The 12,138-nt window shown below is 42.4% G+C and overlaps 1 protein-coding gene across 1 annotated transcript in view; it reads right to left on the bottom strand.

Moving 5' to 3' along the window:
• adamtsl4 (ADAMTS-like 4) overlaps window positions 1-12,138 on the bottom strand; it is a 118,814-nt gene that overhangs the window by 90,867 nt on the left and 15,809 nt on the right. Inside the window, exon 2 of the mRNA XM_080751713.1 lies at window positions 7,770-7,833. Coding sequence (XP_080607839.1) covers window positions 7,770-7,833 — 64 coding nt within the window. The remainder of the gene's footprint in view (window positions 1-7,769; window positions 7,834-12,138) is intronic.

Raw genomic sequence — 12,138 nt, 5'->3', positions numbered from 1 at the left:
AAACCAGGGGTCTTCAACAGGGGGTCCGGGACCCCTAGGGGATCCTCAGAGTTACTACAGGGGGTCCTTCAAATCTTTGAGTGATAGAAACTTTTTTTTCTCCTTTTTAATATTAACCACTTGAACCCTAGTGTCCATATTCAGAGACCTTTAGCCAAAAATAGCTGATCTATACAAGCTGATCTACAAGCTACAAGATCTACAAGCTACAGATCTACAAGCTACAGCTATTTTCGGCAAAGAGCTTTGGCGTATAGGGGACAAAGAGCAGACTAAATACAGAGTGAAGGTGACGTTTTGTAAGTATTGACGGTTCAAGTGGTTAAATATCTACAAACTCAAATTGACATGAATCCAAAATACACTGATGATTGTGCTGTCAAAAGATTAACAGGTTGCGGGGGTCCCTGCTTCATCTCTCTCTCAACTAAGGGGTCCTTGACACCTTGGCCTGAAAACGTTGAAGACCCCTGGTCTAAACAATTAGAGAATGTATATTTGTATTTTTATTCTGATCAACATTTGCCTCTTATCTCTCATATCACACATGGATACAGCACAGAATTGTGGACAAAATCATTTCCAACGACAACAAAACATTCCAGGTTCAGGCTCTGATGACTCAGCCGGTCATCAGATTATTAACGTTTGAGGAATGCGACCAAAACCAAAACATCTCCATGAATACCAGGCTTCATGAGGTGTGCAATTGATAGAAAATAAGTCATCTTTTTGAGTGAAATACTCATTTAAGTATATCTGCATGCCAATAGTTTCGTACTTTTACTGAAGTAAAAATGTACTGAAGTAAATTTACTTGCAAAAGAGTGAGTAAAAAATCTGAGTAAGCCTACTTCCAGTGGTGTAAAGTAACAAAGTACATTTACTTAGTAAAATTTTGAGGTATTTGTACTTTACTTCCAATATTTTCATTTCTACTCCACTACATCTCGGATCCAAATATTGTACTTTTACTCCACCACAATTATTTGAAAACTTACTTACTAGTTACTTTGCATTTGTAAATTATAATAAACATACATAAACAACTTTAGACATATTTTTTCCCTTGGCTATTTGAAAATAGCAGATCTACAAGCTCACAACGCGTTGTGAGCTTGTAGATCTGCTGTTTTCAAACATGTTTTTGTACTTTTACTTTTGGTACTTTGACTACATTTTTAAACAAATACTTTTATACTTTTACTCAAGTAAATGTTGTGTTCCAGACTTTTACTTGTAACAGAGTATTTCTATATTGCAGTATTGATACTTTTACTTAAGTAAGGAATATGAGTACTTCTTCCACCACTGGACTAACTCCGGGGGGGTCAAACAGGATATGGTGTCATTTAAAAAAAAAAAAATCAAACGCAGGCACGTGCACACATAGACAACAAAGGGGGCTTGAGCCCCCGCCCTTTTATGCGTCTGTAAAAAGTGCCCTCTCCAGACCATGGATAAGTACAGAAAATAGCCGACCTCCAAGCTTGGTCGGCTATTTTCTATATTTTCACCAAAAGACCCTTTTAGAAATGTCAGCCCCTGCCTCTTTAACATTCTCTGCACGTCCCTGTTCAAAAGACACATCACAACGATTTATGACATAATGTGTGACCCAAATTGTTTTGGAGGTTTCCTTGGTTTTATTCTCCAAAATAAAAATGTACTGAAGTAAATTTAGGCTACTTGCAAAAGAGTGAGTAAAAAAATCTGAGTAAGCCTACTTCTTGCACCACTGCACGCTCCGCCAACCTCTGACTAACTCCGGGGGGTCAAACAGGATGGGAAGGAAAACGTGACATATGGTGTCATTTTTTATGACAGAGGTTATGAAAGTTGTGTGTGTGTGGTAATATTTTTGAGGAACAGGTCGAAACCACAAAATGTCGCAACATTTCCACAAGAAACGCACGACTCGGCAAGAAAAACCATAAAGCGTCCGATTGCACAACGCGACAGGGGTGGAGGAAGTGACACTGAAAAGCGTTCATTTCGGAGAAACCAGGGTTAATACTGGTTTATTATTCATCCAGGAAGCTGTGGAGGAATGAGCTACGCCGCCGATGTTGCCATACCTTAGCAACAGGCATGATACATTTATTTTAAGAAGTAAACTCTATTTTCCCCTCGTTTCTATGGTTTCTTGGGCTGGATATGGCAGCCTGGAATGGTTGCGTGCAGCTAAACTTGGCATGTTAGTAAATGTGCCACAATTAATAATGAATTGCACCTGTGCAGCTGACCTGCGGAACCTAGGAATATACCATTTTGTCAAGATGGGGAGAATACAAGTGTGGAGAAAATAATTATAATATCTTGTTAAAGTGACCATTTTGTTAAATTTTGCATTTGTAGTAATTTTACTGTAATTTAACAACATAATAACCAGCACAGATAGACAAAGAGACATTCATGGATTTATATTAAAAGTAACTTTTATTTTCCCCCCTGGACCCAGGGTATGGCAGCTGCATACCCCTGCCATACCCAATTGACGCCCCTGGTGCAGTGTTGTTTTTGACAGCAAATTCTGATTTAGTTTTAGTCATATAGTCTTTTGAATAAAATGTCATTTAGTTTTAGTCATAATTTAGTCGCCGGAAAAGTATTAGTTTTAGTCTAATTTTAGTCAACTAAATATCATAAGATGTTAGGCAACTAAATCTACAGTTGATTTACTGGTGGTCAACTAAAATGTATTTTGGCAGGCCTTGATGGTATCGTAATGACTGATTTTACACTTGGTTGTGAGCTTGTAGATCTGCTATTTTCAGCACGCACCTGAGAACAACCAAACATAAAATGACTCTCCTCTACACTAGTCCCTCCATAACGTTTTAGTCTAGTTTTCATTTTCAAGATTGAGTAAACACAAAATTATTTTAAGAAAAAACTAAAGTTTAGAAAAAAAAAATAATAATTGTACAAATCTTCTCTCATGGGGGAACCCTGACACAACATATTTTCAGATGGGGGTCCATGACCAAAATTAAATATACATATGAATTTTGGATCCTTGAAATGAAATGAGTTTGAGAACGACTGGTCTAAAGACCTGGGGGGTTTTATCAGCCTTGTTGCAGGTTAGAATCCTGACCCCCTCCCCCCACACCCCAACCCCACCTCCAGAACAAAACAAATAGCACAGATTAACATGATAGCATCATGATAACAACATGTTGTGGGGTTTTCAAGTATAAACACACTGTGTGTGTGTGTGTGTGTGTGTGTGTGTGTGTGTGTGTGTGTGTGTGTGTGTGTGTGTGTGTGTGTGTGTGTGTGTGTGTCCGGTCTTTGAAGTGGTCCTCTGTGGTTGTAGATAAAGGGTTTTCTGAACCCATATCTGTTTGGCACAGCAGCCAACGGCACACAACAACACCACAATTAGGACAGCTCACAACATACAGGCACGATACATGACAAAACAGCACACAATACAAACGCAACGCAACGCAACGCAACGCAACGCAACGCAACGCAACGCAACGCAACGCAACGCAACGCAAGTCATGCAACGCAAGTCATGCAACACAACACTAAACTCCGTACCACACCCACCCACACACACACCCGCCCGCACGCACGCACGCACGCACGCACGCACGCACGCACACACACACGCACACACACACACACACACACACACACACACACACACATGCTCTCTCTCTCTCTCTCGCGCGCGCGCTCTCTCTCTCTCTCTTATTACTACTTATTTAGTTTCATTGTTTATGATCATTTTATTCTTTATTCTCAGTCGCAATCATGCGTTGTATATTTTTGGTACTGCTATGACAACTGAGGTTCCCCTGTGTCTGGCAGTCAGTCAGTCAGTCAGTCAGTCAGTCAGTCAGTCAGTCAGTCAGTCAGTCAGTCAGTCAGTCAGTCAGTCAGTCAGTCTGTCTGTGATAAACACGTCACTGTACAGCAGAAACCTTGTATATCCAAGTTTCGCATTTTTTGCATGTTTTTCTTCGCAAATTAAAGCCCTGCCTCATCATATTAGACTGCCTCACAAATGTAGTGAAAATAGCCAGTCTCACTAGTTGAAATCATTTTTAAAATGATAAAAACGAACGGTTTTGGACATACAAGGTTTCCACCCGACAGCGACGATAAGCATGCACGAGTAAACATTACAACAGTGTATAGTGTGTGTGTGTACCGCTCACAGCTTGAGAGAGAACAGGTGTTGGGTGAACGTGTGTGTGTGTGTGTGTGTGTGTGTGTGTGTGTGTGTGTGTGTGTGTGTGTGTGTGTGTGTGTGTGTGTGTGTGTGTGTGTGTGTGTGTGTGTGTGCGTGTGTGCCGTATTTACATGTCCGTGTATACACGAGTAACTGTACACATGTGTTTAACTGTGAATGTTTATCCGTGTGTGTGTGTGTGTGAGTGCATCTTTTACAGTTTACCACTCGATCAAACAAGATTCCTCTAACAAGAGTGCGTGTGTGTGCGTGCACGTGTGTAAGTGTGTGTGAGTGTGTGTGTGTGTGTGTGTGTGTGTGTGTGTGTGTGTGTGTGAGCGTGGGCATCGGGGGGTTCTCGACATCAAACTCGCAGCTGCCACGTAACTAGTGCGCGGTAATGAGAGCCAAGATGTGACCCCTTAACTAGGCAGCCGTGACCCCTGCCTCTCACTCACACACACATGCACACACACACACACACACACACACACACACACACACACACACACACACACACACACACACACACACACACACGCACACAGACACACACACGCACCGCTGCTTTGTAATGTGTCACGTTGGTATGTCGGAGCATGGAAATAGTCAGACCCCAGGGTCGAGGGTCAGAATTTTTTGTTATTATGCTAACAAGCCCGCCATTGTTGTGGGTGGTTGGGGCTAGAGGTCTGCCCGCCCGGCGAGGCCCCCAACGGGTGCCCGGCCCGATCGCGACCCGCTGATTACTGCCGGGTTCAGGCCGTGTTCCTCTATTAATAGGTCGGGCACTGGCCGGCTTCGCTGACCCCGAGTTAAGTTAATAACTCTTCAACCATCGCCCGGGCATTCAGCAGTGAACTGAACCTCTCTCCTTTCTTCGTACATACAAGATAGTTAGGTTACCGTTTGAGCCGCTACGCTGGCCTCTAAACCAGTGGTTCTCAACCTTTTCAGGCCGCGACCCCCAAAATAATCCGATTTTAACTGGGGACCCCCCCACCCTGACGAGCACTAAGAGTAGAGGCATTACAAAAAAGTAACAATGTTGCAGATTAAGTTAATCATCTGGGGACCCCCCAAAATAATTTGGGGACCCCTCTGGGGGTCCCTACCCACAGGTTGAGAACCACTGCTCTAAACAACAGCCTGACAAGTCGGGAGTGAGAATCTACTCTTTGGATGATGCAACACAAATTAAACAAAGTGAATGAGGTACATACGGCTCATTGTAACACAAGTATCTTATGCCTATACAATGTATAGGCATAAGAAAAAAAAAAAAAAAGAAAAAAAAAATATATCAACTGAACTGTTATGTATAGTATACATAACAGTTCAGTTGATATATTTTTTTTTTTTGGGGGGGGGGGTATACTGTAACGCTTGATAGAGTACAGTACAGTAGCAACTACTGGAAAGATATGCTGTTGGCGTATAGAATATGCCAAACTTTATGAACATGTACATTTGAGGATGCTCTTTTATTTTCTCGTTGATCTTTTGCCTTTTGCACTCTCTTTCTTTACTCATCTTCCTACGTCTTATTATTATTACCCCTTTTAGATTATTATAATTTTTTTAGATGTGGTTTGCTGTTATTATATTGTTTGCTGTTTTTAGATATACCACTGCATTGTCTGAACTCTGAAGGATGCCAAACAAAACAAGTTTTACTCTGTTGTACCTGTACAAAAAGACGTAACAATAAAGTACCTTGAACAGCTCATATTAAATTAGTCATTTTTCTAAATTTTTATAACACTGGGTCATTCAAACCCAGCACTACGATAACTATATTGTTAACCACTGCTGTTATAGTTATGGTGAGAACCCATCCACTTAACATTTACATTAAAGTTATGCTTGGTGTTAATTGACCTTTGTTCATGTTTACAGCATGCTCATGCTACTCTGTAGGACACTCGCTAGAGTCGCTATTAATAATGTTGAGAGCATTGCTGTTGGTATTTACGCAGTTTGCCATGTGACGTTATTCTGTCTATACTGCAGGCCTATGGCCGCCGGCGTCTGACGGCAAATCTCACGCGCGTAGAAAGCCTTGTAGTATGGTTTATGTTTTAATATTGTGTGGCTTGTGACTATCGGGTCCAATATTTAGTTAATATTCCGTCTTGGTCTCCGGTAAGTTGACTTGCGACCATAGGTCGCATTTAGTATGAAAACCTGCAGATCATGCCCGTCCGTTTGTGCGTCACGCCTCATGTCACACTCCACATATGGCCAAGACATCTCCATATATTATGGACCTGGCCAATACCTCTACATCTGACCTCACAAACTCCAGATATGGATATAGCTGACCCTGTGCTGACATCACAATGATGACTCAACCAGCCAGATTAGTAGTTTAGTTCCTGCTTCTTAACTGTGCCGTATCAAGAAGCCAGCGCCGCCGCTACTATGACACGCATGACGCGCTGTGAGTCAGGCATCACGTTGCCAAAAGGCAACAAAAAATGAGAGAGAAAAGAAAAAAGAGCCAAGCCGATCCATTTGATCTGGGGGCGGGGCCGCAACGCAGTCCACAACGCACTCTGAGTCTGCACTCACTCAGACAGACAGACAGACACTCACCCAGTGAGATCCAATGGTCATAGTATGATCTGAGCTGATACATTGCAAGTAAGAATCAAACATTTTTCCACCTCATGTGAATGAACTTATCCCTGCCCAGCTCAACAACTATGGAATATCAACTTGGCCGAGCAGTTCACCCCGCGAATTTCGCAGACATTTCGCACGGGGGGGTTGTTGCGGGGGTCATTGTCGCGCGGGGGGTGGGGGGGGCACCCAACAGCCATCAAGAAGCTCTGATGTTTCAGTGCTTCTCGCCCCTCATAGTCGGGGGGATATCTCAAAAAGTCCTGGAATAAATTCCTTACCAAATGATTTCTTCACCAATGTGTTTGTAAAGGTCTCTAGTAACACATCTCACAAAGACTGAAATTCAGTTTCCCTAGGAGAATCCTTGACAGCTGCTGAAAGTTAGGGTCCCATTAAATTAACTATACAGGATAAAACACACCAAAATAAAGCTGCTTTAAGTAGCATGTGAGGGGTCAAACTAGGGGTTTTTCATGTTTCTGAATCCATTGCAAGCATTTGTTTTGCACGAAAAACATTCCTTGGGGTAAAGGCGGCTTCCACAAAACTGTGAAACGTGATGGCTCATCACTAAACCATAGTTTTGTGGGGGCTTTTTTCGCCCAAGGAATGTTTTTCTTCTTGGATTCAGAAACATGAAAAACCCCTAGTTTGACCCCTCACATGCTCCTTAAAGCATATTTATTTTAGTGTGTTTTATCCTGTATAGCTAATTTAATGGGACCCCAACTTTCAGCAGCTGTCAAGGATTCTCTCTAGGGAAACTGAATTTCAGTCTTTGTGGGATGTGTTACTAGACACCTTTACAAACACATTGGTGAAGACATTTTTTTGGTAAGGAATTTATTCCAGGATATGACACTATTTCTGAAGATATCCCCAGACTATCAGTGCGTCTTACTGGTGGTTTATGTTGAATAGAAAAAAAGGGAAATGAAAGCCATGGACTCACCTTCCTTCTCCCTGACCTGCTGACGCAGGTCACGACCTCCAGCACGCCCCAGAACACACACAGCCTGGAGGGAGAGAGAGAAAGGGAGAGAGAGAGAGAGAGAGAGAGAGAGAGAGAGAGAGAGAGAGAGAGAGAGGGGGTGAGATATGATGTTAAGCAGCAGTCTAAACATTATTTCGTCTGAGTCGTGTGTGTTGTTGCGTCTGTTTTCCATGACCTTAACATGAAGTTGGACACAGAAGGCCCATTCTTCTGTTCAAGTGTTTCTCAGCTTTGTACAGCGAATGGGAGTCCAGCTATAGCAGCAGCAGCATGGCCCTCGAGACAGCACGCGTTCCACTGAGCTCAGTGTCTCTCTTTAACTGCATTATAAACAACAATATCGTCGTTGTCGGGTGGAAAACGTGTATGTCCAAAAGCGTTTCTTTAATTTGTATTTATCGTTTGAAAAATGAACTAAACTGCTGAAAACAGCCGATCTACAAGCACACAACGCCTCGCGGTGCGAGGCGTTGTGTGCTTGTAGATCTGCTGTTTTCACTCGTTTTGTGCGACGGTCTTGTGTGATGAAGCGGTGCTTTGCTTTACCAAAAAAACGTACACATTTGAAACTTGGGAGATATGAGGTTTCTGCCCGACAGTGACGATATAATGGCCCTTTTCTTTGGCTTATAGGCCTTTTCTGATCACTTGTTGTGTTTCGATACTTGCGGAGGTTAGAATGAGTAAAATAGCATGTGAATAAAGGAATAAATATATGATGAGTTTTCTACGTAATTGAATTAATAAATAAAAAATCGAAGAAATTCCATAAATTAGAAAACAAATGTTTAAGCAGTAGCGAAAATAGCCGATCTACTCACAACGCGGCACGAAGCGACGGGTTGTGAGCTTGTAGATCTGCTAATCTCTCCAGCTAAAAGGTTTGGGAACCCACTGGTCTAAAGTACATACAGTACATACAGTACTGGCAATGGTGGGAATGTCACTAAATGAATCACTAAATCACTAAATGAATCAAGTACTATACTTTTGAGGTACTTACTTGAGTATTTCTATTTTCACGTTTCACTTATGCATTGTATGACTCAAGCAACAGTATACCCAGAAACCCCAGCTTGCAACATTAAAGTTAATGCATTACTAATTACAATCCAATGTGGTATGATGAAATGAACCATTCTGCAATAATGAGTACTACTTTTACCCTTTGGTATTGGAAGAATATTTTGGTGTTAATACTTTGAATCCAGGTCAGGTGCTAGGGCTGGGCACGGTAACCGCCGTACCGCGGCGTCAAGTTCCTTACCGCGGTAAAAAAAAAAAAGAAATACAATATGGTATATCACCACTCAATGCGATTTGAGACGTGAATTAACACTCGCATGACTAACAGGTCATTTTGACCTGTTTTTGAGATTTAGAAATGGAATTAGAATGCTCAGGAAACACTCAAAACATTTTATTTCATATTTACAAAACGTCTCAAATGGTAGAAAAAAACAAGACTTTGCTTTTATGATAAGGAAAAATCATGAAAGGGAACATTTCTCAGAGTTTCCTCAGCAAACACAAAACACCTCAAAATCTCAAAATCAGGTTCAGTCATGCGAGTGTTAACAGAATCACAGTACACAATCACTACCCGTCTCATCTGGTTTGTTCAGTGTATGAGCGTACAGTGTCTGAGAAGCCCTAGTCACGTAGTAACCCCACACTGCACAGATCTACAAGCTTACAACGCATCGCGCACATGACGTGTTGCGAGCTTGTAGATCTGCTAGTTTCGAAGCGAGACCTACCGCGCCCTACGGGAAAGTATAACTCGGGCTTATAGGACTGTGGAGCTGTGAATTTTGGGCCGACGATAAGAATATTATGGCTCAGATATTATGTGCGTTCTCAAGGTCAGAACGCACTTTTATTCTACCCATTAGGGCGGATTCTGCCAATGCATTGCAATGGGAATGGAGTGTTTTTTCTTTTGTTTTTTTGCAGAAATTCACAAATGGCAGCAAACCGCTCCATTCCCATTGGAAAGCATTGATAGAATCCTCCCTCGTACGTAGAATACAAGTGTAGAGTATTTCTACATTGTGGTATTACTTACTTTTACTTAAAGTTGTACCATGTAACTTTTTTTATAAAACAAATCTTAAAATTGTCCTAACTGTTAAATCGCTAAAGTTTTAGAACACCCACTCCGTGAATTTCAGCCTGTAAAGCCTTCTCTATATATGTAAACTGCGATCCTTGCCGGGGACCGGATCTCGCGCCAAAATTGCGTCATCACACTACCGGCCAATCACAGCGAGGGTTATACAACTGCCGGCCAATCACAGCGCATCTTGAAGTGGGGTCGCTATGGCAGCCATATTTGTTGTCGCCCGTTTGTACCATCCCTTCTCTAGGTAATTTCGCCTACCAGGCAGGGTGAAGGAGTCTGTATCTCTGGAATTACTGAACGCACAGGAACAAGGGACCCCTCAAAAGATAGATCTCAGCAAGGTGGAGGCAGACGCGGGGGTCTGAAGGTACGAAAAACGGCCGAAAGACGCGGACGCGACCGCGGTTTGCTATAGGGCTAATGACCACTAGTTGGGCATCTTACACAGTATAGCTTTAAGTAAAACAATCTGGTTAGTAGGGCATTCACCAAAGTCGAATATTCGCTTTTTTTATTTTTATTGTTGTTTTCTCTTTAAAAAATATATAGTTTATAAAGCTTGGCTAGATAGGAAGTCATAAGAATGAGTTGTCAATGCCCCTGGTGGATGCATTTGTTAATGCTCTATACCAGGGCTTCTCAAACCTTTTTAGGCCGTGACCCCCAAAATAAACACATATGAACAGGGGACCCCCACCCTGACAAGCACTTGGAAATTGGAATTGTAGGTATCAATGTGACTCGGTTCCACAGATAAATATTGTGAAAATAGCAGATCTACATGCTCACAGAGCATGTAGTTCGGCTATTTTCACAATGTTTGCCTCTTGCTTACTTAACATTTGACAGTTTGGCCAGTGCTGTCGAATATTCGACTATTAGAATACTTTGAGGTCGAATAATTAGAATACTAAAAATCACTATTCGTGAATGCCCTACTGGTTAGCCTACTTATTCCAGCACTGTCTGGACTATACTGGCAGCGTTGCCAGATTTTTTTGCGAGAAACAAGCAACCGGGTCTGCGACAGCGAGCCCAGAAGGAGCGACCGTCAAAGATCAGTTCGACCACTTTAACCTGTGTACATCGGCTATTTACAACAAGAATCACACATTGTGAGCTTGCAGATCCGCTATTTTCAACAACAATCCATCATATCAATCAATCCACTGGTTAAAACAACATTCAGGAAGCAGGCACAAATGGCGACAGAAGATCCGAAACAAGACCCAGAAAACCACAAGCCGCAACTACCAGTATCCAAGAGAAAACTAGCCCTAAAGTCGCTTATAAATAAGCAGAAATGGCAATACTGATCGACGTGGTGCTATGATGACGTTCATCGATTTCCCGACAGTAAGCTGGGCGAGCGCGGACGTTCTACTACCCAGAAGGGCGGGGATACGAGCAGATGAATTTCATTGGGCAATCCTGATCTCTGCGCCTGCATCCCCTCCCTAGGCATGCGACGATATGAAAATGTCATATCACGATTATTGTGACAAAATAAATCGCGATTTGCGATATTATCGCGTTATTATCGCGATAAACAAAATCCATTATCCGGGGGCGGAACATTTGCCAAAAAATAGCAGATCTACAAGCTTACAACGCGTCGCATCACAACGCGTTGTAAGCTTGTAGATCGGCTATTCTTTGGCAAAGACATTTGATAGAGAGTGAAAAAAGACAGGATCAAGTACGTATATTACAGTACCTTTTACCAATTATAGAGGGTTTAAGTGATACCGGATATGCAACTCGGCACATAAAAGGTGAATTGATCCCAGTGCATGACGGAGGACGATATCACGATAAATTATATCTCCACGATACGATTATCACAAGTGTTTTTTATCACGATAAACGATAATATCGCGTATTGTCCCATCCCTCCCCCATCCCCTCCCTCTCTGCTCCTGTCAGCTATTCTGCTGCCGGCTGCTGCTAAACCAAGGTAAATAAGAGGTAGGGATATCACGTGACAACGGGGATGCGCCATGTCCGGCCATGAAGCTCCCCATGGGTGACAGTGGGAGAGTGTTTTCAGCAGGTCTTTCAGTCCGAGTGTATCAAAGGGTGCGTTCGGATATGCGCACCGGGTCTGGTTAGGGTTAGTTTTTGGCATAGTTTTACTGAGGTTAGGGTTAGGGTTGGGTTTAGGCATAGTTTGACTGAGGTTAGGGTTAGGATTAGGGTTGG

This window comes from Nannobrachium achirus, assembly GCF_963921795.1.
Source record: "Nannobrachium achirus genome assembly, chromosome: 2".
In the NCBI taxonomy this organism is placed as follows: domain Eukaryota; kingdom Metazoa; phylum Chordata; class Actinopteri; order Myctophiformes; family Myctophidae; genus Nannobrachium; species Nannobrachium achirus.
The sequence above is the reverse complement of the archived record's forward strand: the minus strand, read 5'-3'. Positions and strand labels throughout refer to the sequence as shown.